This window comes from Oryctolagus cuniculus, chromosome 20, assembly GCF_964237555.1.
Source record: "Oryctolagus cuniculus chromosome 20, mOryCun1.1, whole genome shotgun sequence".
Taxonomy (NCBI): Eukaryota; Metazoa; Chordata; class Mammalia; order Lagomorpha; family Leporidae; genus Oryctolagus; species Oryctolagus cuniculus.
Genome location: NC_091451.1, coordinates 49,396,492 through 49,408,857, shown reverse-complemented (window position 1 = coordinate 49,408,857; position 12,366 = coordinate 49,396,492). Strand labels below are relative to the sequence as shown.

At 48.4% G+C, this 12,366-nt stretch overlaps 1 gene segment (V, D, J or C); it reads left to right on the top strand.

The window, feature by feature from the left end:
• The first annotated feature begins 2,607 nt into the window (after positions 1-2,607).
• Positions 2,608-12,121, top strand: LOC138847255 (Ig heavy chain V-A2 region P-MU-3-like). The segment is given in 5 exon segments: positions 2,608-2,706; positions 5,894-6,192; positions 6,866-6,907; positions 11,500-11,684; positions 11,974-12,121. Coding segments are annotated over 5 exon segments (720 nt in total).
• Positions 12,122-12,366: the final 245 nt, after the last annotated feature.

Sequence of the window (12,366 nt, the reverse complement as noted above, 5' to 3'; positions counted from 1 at the left end):
GTTAAAAACTAAGAAACCCTCATTCACCTGTGCCCTACAGGACCTGGAAACTCAGTGCCTTCAACTTCTGCCCCTGGCAAACCTACATGATGCTCAGCACTGAACTGGATGAAATCTGTTGTGAAGGAGCCCAAAAGGGCTCAGGCCTTAATGTGACTGGAGGAGGTGGGCCAGGGCAGGGTGACACAGGGACAGTGGGCAGCACTGTGGGATGTGATATTTGCTCTTGGCGTAGTTGTGATTAAGAGTGAGAGAGGCACAGGTGAGTCGCACTCACCACACACTTTCAACATGTGGGGCTGCCTCTGTATCTATCACAACTCGACAGCATTGGGAAGCAAATTGCCCAGCAGAGAAATTGTGAAGAACAGACAGACAGACACCAGCACGTGGAACACCACACTGATATACACCTGCATGAAACCTGGTCCCCTGTGCATCTCTCTGTCAAAAACAGAATCCAGCAAAAGTGCTCCATGTTCATGAACTAACTTGTGAATGAGGTCACTGTAGTTGGAGATGGGACTGCAAATGTCTAGACATGGCGCCCTCAGATCGCTTGGACACATCCCTCAGACTTCGTATTCCCTGTAAGCAACAGCAGGATTTGGCAATTTTTAAAAAAGATTTATTTTATTTACTTTATTTATTTAAATGACAGAGTTACAGAGAGAGGTAGAGACACACAGAGAGAGGTCTTCCATCCACTGGTTCTCTCCCCAGTTGGTCACAATGGCCAAAATTGTTCCGATCCGAAGGCAAGGGCCAGGAGCTTCTTGGGGTCTCCCATGTAGATTCAGGGGCCCAAAGACTTGGGCCATCTTCTACTGCTTCCCAGGCCATAGCAGAGAGCTGGATGGGAAGAGAAGCAGCCAGGACTAGACCGGCACTCATTTGAGATGCCGGCGCTTCAGGCCAGGGCTTTCACCCAATGTGCCACACACCAGCTAAAGTATGAGACTGGTGAACTTTTGGGGTGGGAGTTCACGGACTGGCACTTTTTGGTCCATAACTGATATTTCATTGGTGTTAATATCCAGCACACAGGTGTTTTGATGTGTACTCAATTCTTAACACACACATGAAAACCTAAAAAGCCATGCATTGCTTTTTTTAAAAAAAGTTATTTCAATGACATTCGACTTCAGATTTGGAAGAAACACATTCATGTGCCACTATCTTCAAAGACTGCTCTTACATAAATCCCACCCAGTCACAATTTAACATCATATACACGAATAACTCACTATTTCAACCCTTCACAGCACATTAACAAATTCATTAGGTAAACTGGACAACCACAACCAATGACGGTACAGAGCGCACATCGCTCCTGGAGCTGTTAGGTGGAGTGGGAAGTCCTGTGTGAGGAACAGAGGTGTAGAGTGTGGAGGTGCCTCCTACCAGACTAGAGCCCCTGGACACAGCACAGCCTGTCTGTGATTCCTTCAGTAACTGTGCACGTGTTCAAGGGAGGTATCCCTCATGCCAGTATCACATTTCTGTGCTTGTGCAGACACAACACAGGGGCAGGCACTGTTGTGCAGTGAGCTGAGCCCTTGTTGGGAGCCCACACCCTGTGTTGGAGTGATGGCTCAAGAACCAGCCTCTCCACCTCGGGCCCTGTGTCTGGAGGGTAAAAACGTAAAGGTGGGGCCGGTGCTGGGACATAGTATGTTGCAGACCAAATCTGCAGTACTGGCGTCCCACATGTGCACCGGTTCAAGTCCCAGCTGCTCTACTTCCAATCCAGCTCACTGCTACAGCCAGGGAAAGCAGTAGAAGATAGCCCAAGTCCTTGGTTCCTTGTACCCGCATGGGGATCTGGAAGAAGCTCCTGGCTCCTAGCTTCCAAGTCGCTAAGGTCTAGCTGTTGTGACTAATTGGAAAGTGAACCAGAGGAAAGACGATTGCGCGCTCTCTCTCTGTGTCTCTCTCCATCTCTCTCTCTCTTTCATTCTCTCTCTCTCTCTCTGCCTCTAGTTCTCTCCGTGTGTAACTTTGACTTTCAAATAAATAAATAAATGTTCAAAATATAAATTAAGGGCCCGAGCCAGGGCTCACTTGGCTAATCCTCTCTCTGCGGTGCCGGCATCCCATACAGGTGCCAGGTTCTAGTCCCAGTTGCTCCTCTTCCAGTCCAGCTCTGAGCTGTGGCCCAGGAGGGCAGTGGAGGATGGCCCAGGTTCTTGTGCCCCTGCACCCACATGGGAGTCCAGGAAGAAGCACCTGGCTCATCTCTTCAGATTGGAACAGCGCTGGCTGTAGCTGCCATTTGGGGAGGGAATAAACAGAAGGAAGAGCTTTCTTTCTGTGTCTCTCTCTCACTGTCTATAACTCTACCTCCAAATAAATATATATTTATAAAAATTTTAAAAAGATGAATGAAATGCTTTTCTGTCCATTATCTCACAACAATTTCCAGGTCTCATGGCATTAATCGGCTACTTAAGACGCCAGACACCCTCGTCTGCCCTGGGCCCTGTCCTGTCTGAGGCATCTGACCCCATGCCTGCTATCTAGGGGCAGCACATGCAAATAGGGCTCCCTCTGCCCATGAAAACCTGCCCAGCCCTCACCCTGCAGCTCTGGCACAGGAGCTCCAGCCCCAGGACTCCCAGGTGTCCACTCAGTGATCACACTCAACACAGACGCTCACCATGGAGACTGGGCTGCGCTGGGTTCTCCTGGTCACTGTGCTCAAAGGTAATGATGGAGAACGCGGGGCACTGAGTCTGGGAGAGGGCGTGAGTGAGAGACACAGAGAGTGTGAGTGACAGTGCCCTAACCAGGACGTCTGTGTTTGCTGGTGTCTAGTGTCAGGAGCAGCTGGAGGAGTCTGCAGGAGGCCTGGTCAACCCTGGAGGATCCCTGACACTCACCTGCACATCCTCTGGATTCTCCCTCAGTAGCTACAGCATGGGCTGGGTCCGCCAGACTCCAGGGAAGGAGCTGGAATATATCAGAATCATTAGTAGTGGTGGTAACACATACTACGCGAGCTGGGCGAGAAGCCGATCCACCATTTCCAGCAACACGCCCAGAACACGGTTTCTCTGCAAATGAACAGTCTATTTCTGTGAAAGGGACACAGTGAGGGTCCTCAGGCTGAGCCCAGACACAAACCTCCCTGCAGGGACGTGAGGCTCCACCAGGGGGCGCACAAGACGCACTGAACCAAGATTCGGGTCCTGCACAGGTGCAGAGGGAGATGAAGCCCTGGTTTCAGGTCAGGGAATTGAGGTTTCCTCTCCTTTAACACTTTTCAGGGAATAATTCTACTTTTTTTGTTTCCGACTGACTGCAGATTCCGTGGACACCTCCCTGGGATTTCATATTCATTGTACCATCCAATGGTGTTTGAAGATCATGTAATAATTGTTTCTCATTTTTGATGCTTTTCCATATGGTTTTACTAATTAACCTGACACAGACTTGTACCAGGGTTATCATCTCTCTCTACCTCCATAAAACATGTCAGCTCTGGTATGTCTGATAATAGCCATTCTAACAGGAGCGATGCGATGTCTCAATGTGCTTCTAACATGGACATATATGATGGTCCCAAATTGATAGCATTTTATATGTCTGTCTATATATGTTCTTTTAATAATTTATAGAAATGATATAAATTTTAAAATTTATCATTTTATTTGAGAACTTGTCTTTATGTATTTGTCCAAAACCACAGAGAGACTGAGACTGTCAGTGATCTTCTAATTCCTGCGTCACTTCCCTGATGGCTACAAAAGATTCAGCTGGGTCAGGTGACAGCCAGGTGCTTGTAATTCTGTCCAGGTCTCCCACGTGAGACTACTTGGTACCTCATCTACAGCCTCCCAGAGTGTGCTTAGGCAGGAATCTGAAACTGGAACCAAAGTAGGACGCAGCACTAAGCATCCTGATACAGGAGCAGGAATCCCTCAGGCTAACTCCAGTGCTGCTCCTGTCACCACCTTATCATCACTGCATGTAAACAATTGATTTCTTCCCTTGGGATTCAGTTGCTTGAGATCTTTGAACATTAGGAAACAGGCCCCTAATCATATGTATAATTAATCTTCAATGTATTTTAAGTATCTATTTATTTTATTTTAAAGACAGTGTTATAGCAACAGAAGAAGAGACAAACAGATGGAGGGAGAATCTTCCTTCCACAGGTTTCCTTCATGAATGTCTCTAAGGCTGGAGATGGCTCAGCCTAACGTCAGGAGCCTGGAACTTCCTCCAGATTCCCACAGGGCTGGAAGGTGGCAAACCCTTGGGTCATGGTTGACAGTGATCACCATTGCACTTCCTACCTCTGTGAGTTCAAGCGTGTGGACTGCATATATAACTAATGTCACATACTGTGTGTCCACATGTACCTGGATCTTTTCTTTTAGTATGTATGCTCCAGGTTGACCCACATTTCCTAATGACAGAACAACCTCCTTCTTAATACTGAATAATATTCCATGTCCAAATGGGAAAGAATCCATTCACGGTTTTATGCACACTTGTTCTTTGTAAACTGAACTATTGGGAACAAAGCTGCAACCTGAACACAGGACTGGGCGTGAATTGTGACACAGTGACTTCTACCCAGTGCTTGGCCTCAACTCAGAGTCATTATTACTAGACACAGGGAAGAGGGGGGAACAGGGGACGGCTGATACCAGAACACAAAGCACCACCAAAGGCAGGAATAATTCTGCCCACACCACAGTGGGCTGACTCAGTTCACCACAACCCATGACAGGTTCCACAAATAACTAGAACTGAGGTCTCCAGGCCTCCCAACATAGTGATGGAAAGGAGGTGGAAATGTGAATGACAGTGAGTTCATCTGTGCCCATTTCTACCATGCACATTCCAATAGCACACAAACCCCACCACCATGTACAGTGTTCTGTGTTCAGGAACAATTTTAAATAGTTTAAATAGTTTTTAAACTTTAAGGCAATGGATGAATAAGGAAACAAAACACAGTTAACCTTAAAAAAATACACTTGAAGTCCTTCATCTGTTTAAAAGTGGGTGACAGGCATTAGGACAAAATTGGCTAAGTCCCCAATAGGGACACCTGTGTTCCCGTCAGAGAACTGACTGAGCCCAGCCTCACGGCTTCCCACACTTTTTCCTGATAATGCATCATGGGAAACTGTAGATGATGCTACAAGCAAAGGAGCCTCTACCACCGATGTTTGAATTACAGACACAGTTTCTTGCTTCAGGGTTCAGAAAGACTAACTCCTAGGGGTCATAGGCATTTGGGATGTCTGGGGCTGTCAACCCAAAGGCAGAAATCTCCCATTGTCACCTTTTCTGTCCATCTCTACATTTCTGTCTCTCTCACCCCTTCTCTCTCTATCACTGTACCAATGTCTTTCATATAGATGATAAAGAACTAATGGTTATTTAAATAAATGAGGGACATGATATTGCTAGCACTGGATATTAAGGGTACACACATATTAGAATGAAACAAGGTCATTGCCTTCAATCTTTTAAAATTATGATAACATAAACATTCATATGATCTGAATCATATCATAGCCATCAGCCTACAAACCTAGGACACGACGTCTGCCCTGGGCCCTGTCCTATCTGAGGCATCTGACCCCATGCCTGCTATCTAGGGGCAGCACATGCAAATAGGGCTCCCTCTGCCCATGAAAACCAGCCCAGCCCTCACCCTGCAGCTCTGGCACAGGAGCTCCAGCCCCAGGACTCAGTGATTACACTGAACACAGACACTCACCATGGAGACTGGGCTGCGCTGGCTTCTCCTGGTCACTGTGCTCAAAGGTAATGATGGAGAACGCGGGGTACTGAGTCTGGGAGAGGACGTGAGTGAGAAACACAGAGAGTGTGAGTGACAGCTTCCTGACCAGGACGTCTGTGTTTGCAGGTGTCCAGTGTCAGGAGCAGCTGGAGGAGTCCGGGGGAGGCCTGGTCACGCCTGGAGGAACCCTGACACTCACCTGCACAGTCTCTGGATTCTCCCTCAGTAGCTATGGAGTGAGCTGGGTCCGCCAGGCTGCAGGGAAGGGGCTGGAATGGATCGGATACATTAGTAGTAGTGGTAGCGCATACTACGCGAGCTGGGTGAATGGTCGATTCACCATCTCCAAAACCTCGAGCACGGTGGATCTGAAAATGACCAGTCTGACAGCCTCGGACACGGCCACCTATTTCTGTGCAAGAAACACAGTGAGGGGCCCTCACACTGAGCCAAAACACCAAACTCCTGCAGGGGCGCGCGGCTCCACCAGGGGGCGCACAAGACGCACTGAGCCCAGATTCTGGTCCTGCACAGGCGCAGAGGGAGATGAGCCCTGGTTTCCTGTCAGGAATTGGGGTTTGCTCTCCTGTAACAGTTTTGAGGGAAGAATTCTACTTTTTGATTCTGTCCCTCCCAACTTCAATGACGGGGAGAAACTTTGATGTAAAAGGAAGAAGTCCTAATTGAACGATTTAGTACATGGACAGCGACTGTGCTCACCAGGATCAGAGATGTGGGAATATTGAGGACACTATTGAATCTCTTCCAACCTGACTCCGGACAGCACCCTCAGGGCACTGAAAGCCTTGGACAGTTTCAGTTTTCCCTGTATAACCAGGGACAGCTGAGACAGGGCCGTTGATCTGTTAAACAGCAACTATTCCACTCATCCCTCTCCTGCCACAACCAGCAAGTGTGCACTGAACCAACCTTTGACTCTACATGTGGGTGATCCACACTCACTTTCTGCAGACGTTAACCCGACCTGCATTTCCCCTTTAATCCTGGAACAGTCTGTGGTCCCTGTGTGAATGTCACAGCACTCAGGAATGTATTGCAGCTCAGCTGTGTCTCAGGCTGAGCTTCTGCAGGCACCTGGGAAGCCTACAGGGACTTCCTCATCCTCTAGGTCCTGGGACCCTCCTGGGGGCTCCCTGCCTGAACTCAGGATGGAAATGCACTGGACATCAGCAGTCAAGGTCATAACTGAATGGAAAGTGTTGGGTGTGCCCTTCCAGCTGATCTGGTTCTGCTCCAGTGTCGTGAGATCCCCTGCACCTGTTGTGGTTGAGGGAGAGCAGAAAGTGGGACACACAGTGGCTGTGCACTCTGGAGCTGGAGTCCACATCACGGGGAGCTGTGTCTGTGGCTCCAGCATGATGACCAGTGTCCTGAGGCTGAATCACAGCTGCAGGAAGAGCCAGTCTTAGACCATGTGTCCATAGTCCCTGCTCTTCACTCCATGTCTATGCTGACTGGCATCATCAATCCATTTGGAGGCTTTCTTTAATATACAGAGGGAGTCCCCCAGGCTGCATATCAAAATTCTGGACACAGCCCATTTGCACGCTTTCCCATACTTGTACTGACAGTGCACCTGGAAGACAGTAGATGATGGATCTGTTATGAGGCCCCATCATCAAGGTGGGAACACTGATGCAGTTCCATGCTCCTGGGTTCCAGCTGCCAAGCCTTGAGTGCACTGCCTTCATTTATCAACTCCATAAAACATTGGGAAGCACAACACCAGCATTTTCCGTTTTAGCCATTTTATTTTTATAAATGTTTGATAAATATTAATTTTTTTTTTTTATTTTTTTTGACAGGCAGAGTGGACAGTGAGAGAGAGAGAGACAGAGAGAAAGGTTTTCCTTTGCCGTTGGTTCACCCTCCAATGGCCGCCGCGGCCGGCGCGCTGCGGCCGGCGCACCACGCTGATCTGATGGCAGGAGCCAGGAGCCAGGTGCTTTTCCTGGTCTCCCATGGGGTGCAGGGCCCAAGCACCTGGGCCATCCTCCACTGCACTCCCTGGCCACAGCAGAGGGCTGGCCTGGAAGAGGGGCAACCGGGACAGAATCCGGCGCCCCGACCGGGACTAGAACCCGGTGTGCCGGCGGCACAAGGCGGAGGATTAGCCTAGTGAGCCGCGGCGCCGGCCAGATAAATATTAATTTCATATATACATATGAGGTACAATTATGTGTTGTCATTCTTATTGACATGTTCATCACAAAATCCACATGTTTCCATGCTAGGATGTCAGTTGTCTCCTGGTTTTTTTTTTTTTTTTTTTTTTTTTGACAAGTAGAGTGGACAGTGAGAGAGAGAGACAGAGAGAAATGTCTTCCTTTGCCGTTTGTTCGCCCTCTAATGGCCACCACGGCTGGTGCGCTGAGACCGGCGCAGCACACTGATCCGAAGGCAGAAGCCAGGTGCTTCTCCTGGTCTCCCATGTGGGTGCAGGGCCCAAGGACTTGGGCCATCCTTCACTGCACTCCCTGGCCACAGCAGAGAGCTGGCCTGGAAGAGGGGCAACCGGGACAGAATCCGGCGCCCAACCGGGACTAGAACCCAGGGTGCTGGCGCTGCATGTGGAGGATTAGCCTAGTGATCTGCGGCGCCGGCCAGTTGTCTCCTGTTTTGGAATTCCGTAGACCCAATATTCACTTCACTGCTGTCACCATGCTGTACAGTAGATCCTCAGTGTGTGGATCCTGTGGGACTGAAACTCTGACCTTGCTCCAATGTCTCCTCTGTTCCATGCCCTTTTCTTCCATTATTGATTCCTTCTTCCATGAAAATTTCACTGGATTATATGTGTGAATACTCGTGAACGACGCTGCTTTAATTGCACATGGAACTGCAGTTGTATTTTCTATAGAGACTGTGAATCCTATGCACATCTCCCTGGGATTTCACATTCCTGCTACCCAAAATGCTGTTTGAAGATCCTGTGATAACTGTATGTCTCAGTTTTTGATGACTTTCCATAATGGATTTACTAATTTACCTGACTCCAGCCTTGTGCAACCAGAGTGGTCATCTCTCTTCCTTCACAAGAATTGTCAGCTCTGGCTTGTCTGGTAATACTCATTCTAACATGAAGGATGGGACATCTCATTGTGCTTCTAAACTGTACATACATGATGATCTGAGATTTATGGCATTTTATATGTTTGCTTTTATATCATTCTTAAAATTATAGATATAATATACATTTAAAATTTGTAGATTTTATTTTAAAATTTGTCTTTATGTATTTGTCTAAACCCACAAAGAGACTGAGACTGACAGTGATCTTCTAACTCCTGGTCAATTCCCAGAGGGCTACAACTGCTTCAGTTGGATCATGTGACAGCCAGGGGCTTAGAATTCTGTCCAGGTCTCCAAAAGGGAGTACTTGGAACTTCACCTATGGCCACCAGAACCAAACTAGGATGCAGCACTAAAGAACCTGACATGGGAGGCAGCAATCCCACATGCTAACTCCAGTGCTGCTCCTGTCACCACCTTATCAGTCACTGCATTTAAGCAATTGATTTCTTTCCTTGGGATTCACTTCTCTGTGTTTATTCAACATTTGCATATAGGCTTCTAATGATATGGATAATTAATCTTTCATTTATTTTAATATCTATATATTTTGTTTGAGAGGCAGTGTTATAGCAAGAGAGGAAGAGACCAACAGATGGAGAGAGAATCTTCCTTCCACAGATTTCCTTCCTGAATGGCTGTATAGGCTGGGATGGCTCAGCCAGAAACCAGGACCCTGGAACTTGCCCCAGTTTCCCACAGGGCTGGAAGGTGACAAACCCTTGGGTCATGGTAGACAGTGATCTCCTTTGCACTTCCTACCTCTGTGAGTTCAAGCTTGTGGACTGTATATATAACTAATGTCACATACTGTGTGTCCACATGTACTGGGATTATTTCTTTTAGCATATTAGGCTCCAGCCTGACCCACGATTTCATAATGACAGAATGACCTCCTTCTTAGTACTGAATAATATTCCATGTCCAAATGTGAAAGAATCCATTCACTGTGTTATGCACACTTGCTTTTTGCAGATTGAACTATTGTAATCAAAGCTGCATTACCTGAGGCCAGCGCACTGCTCAATAGGCTAATCCTCCTCCTGCAGCACGGCAGCCGGGTTCTAGTCCCGGTCGGGGCGCCGGATGCTCTCCCGGTTGCTCCTCTTCCAGTGCAGCTCTTTGCTGTGGCCCGGGAGTGCAGTGGAGGATGGCCCAAGTCCTTGGGCTCTGCACCCACATGGGAGACCAGGAGAAGCACCTGGCTCCTGGCTTCAGATCAGCGCGGTGCACCAGTCACAACTCGCTGGCCGCAGCGCCTATTGAGGGTTAAACAATGGAAAAAGGAGGACTTTTCTCTCTCTCTCTCTCTCTCTCTCTCTCTCTCACTGTCTAACTCTGCCTGTCAAAAAAAAAAAAAAGCTGCATTACCTGAATGCAGGACTGCGGGTGAATTGTAGCACAGTGACTTCACACCCAGTGCTTGACCTCAAATCAGAGTCATGATTACTAGACATGAGGAAGAGGGGGGAACAGGGGACGGCTGTTACCAGGGCACAAAGCACCACTCAAAGGGAGGAATAATTATGCTCTGTGCCTCAGTGGGCTGCCTCAGTTCACTAGAACCCAGATCATGTTCCACAAATAACTAGAACTGAGGCCTCCAGGCCTCCCAACACAGAGTGATGGAAAGGAGGTGGAAATGTGCATGACAGTGAGTTGATCTGTGCCCATTTCTACGACACACAGATTCCAATAGCACACTACACACCACTAACACATACAGTGTTCTGTGTTCAGGAACAGTTTTAAACTAAGGCAATGGATGAATAAAGAAACAAATCATAGTTAACGAATCCACTTGCAGCCTTTCATCTGTTTAAAAGTGTGCAGCAGGCACTAGGACAAAATTGGCTAAGTACCCACTAGAGACACCCGTGTTCCCATCAGAGTGTTGCTTGAGCCCAGCCTAACAGATTGCAATACTCTTTCTTGATAATGCATCATGGGAAACTGTAGATGACCCTACAAGTGAATGAGACCCTACCGCCAACGTGGGACACACAGTTTTCTGCTCCAGGTTTTAGAAAGTCTAACTCCTAGATGTCTCAACATTTATGTTTCTCTCACTCCTTCTCTCTCTGTCACTGTTTCAATATCATTAGAATAGTTAATAATGAACCAACGGTTACTTTAAAAATGAAGGGCATGAAACTGCTAACACTGCATATTAAGAATACACACATATTAAAGTGAAATGAGGCATTCGCCTTCAACTTTTTAAAAATATTAATAATGTAAAATTTGACTTGATCAGAATCCTATCATAGCCATCACCCTAAACCCCCAGGACACACATGTCTGCCCTGGGCCCTGTCCTGTCTGAGGCGTCTGACCCCATGCCTGCTATCTAGGGGCAGCACATGCAGATAGGCCTCCCTCTGCCCATGAAAACCAGCCCAGCCCTCACCCTGCAGCTCTGGCACAGGAGCTCCAGCCCCAGGACTCCCAGGTGTCCACTCAGTGATCGCACTCAACACAGACGCTCACATGGAGACTGGGCTGCGCTGGCTTCTCCTGGTCGCTGTGCTCAAAGGTAATGATGGGGAATGCGGGGCACTGAGTCTGGGAGAGGACGTGAGTGAGAGACACAGAGAGGGTGAGTGACAGTGTGCTGACCAGGACGTTTGTGTTTCCAGGTGTCCAGTGTCAGGAGCAGCTGGTGGAGTCCGGAGGAGGCCTGGTCACGCCTGGGGGAATCCCTGAAACTCTCCTCCAAAGCCTCTGGATTCACCATCAGTAGCTACAACATGCAATGTGTCCACCAGGCTCCAGGGAAGGGGTTGGAGTGGATCCAATGGATTAGTAGTGGTGGTAGCACATGGTACGCGAGCTGGGCGAATGGCCGATTCACTATCTCCAGCGATAACGCCCAGAGCACAGTTTGCCTACAACTGAACAGTCTGACATCCGCAGACTCGGGCTTGTATTACTGTGCCAGAGACAGAGTGAAGGCCCTCAGGGTGAACCCAGACACAAACCTCCCTGCTGGGGCACGTGGCTCCACCAGGGGGCGCACAAGATGCACCGAGAGACTCAGACCCAGGACCAGATGCAGTGGGAGGTGAATCGCTGGCTCCGGTCCGGAAATTGGGGTTTGTGGTCCTCTAAAGCTTTCCTACATACCGATCTGGATGGATGATTCTCTCCCTAACACCGATCACCGAGCAGAAGTTTTGGTATCACGGGAAGACGTCACATGAAGAAAATGGAGTCGTTTCTGGAGGAATGAATGACATCTCTGGGGTCCCAAGCATCTGAGACCTGAGGGAGCTCTGGGCACCCAGGGAGGCTTTTCCAGTTAGTACCATCATGCAGTATCCAAGATAGGAGGTGTATGGAGCAAAAAGGTTTATTGAGCTCACAGCTGTAGAGGCTGGAAGTCCAGGATCAGAGAGTGAGAATGTTGTGCCGTCAGCCATCCTAATATTGTGAACAGCATGGCAGTCATAGGCATTCTATTATTGCGAACACGGATGGGAGGGACCCCATCCCCACACAGGACG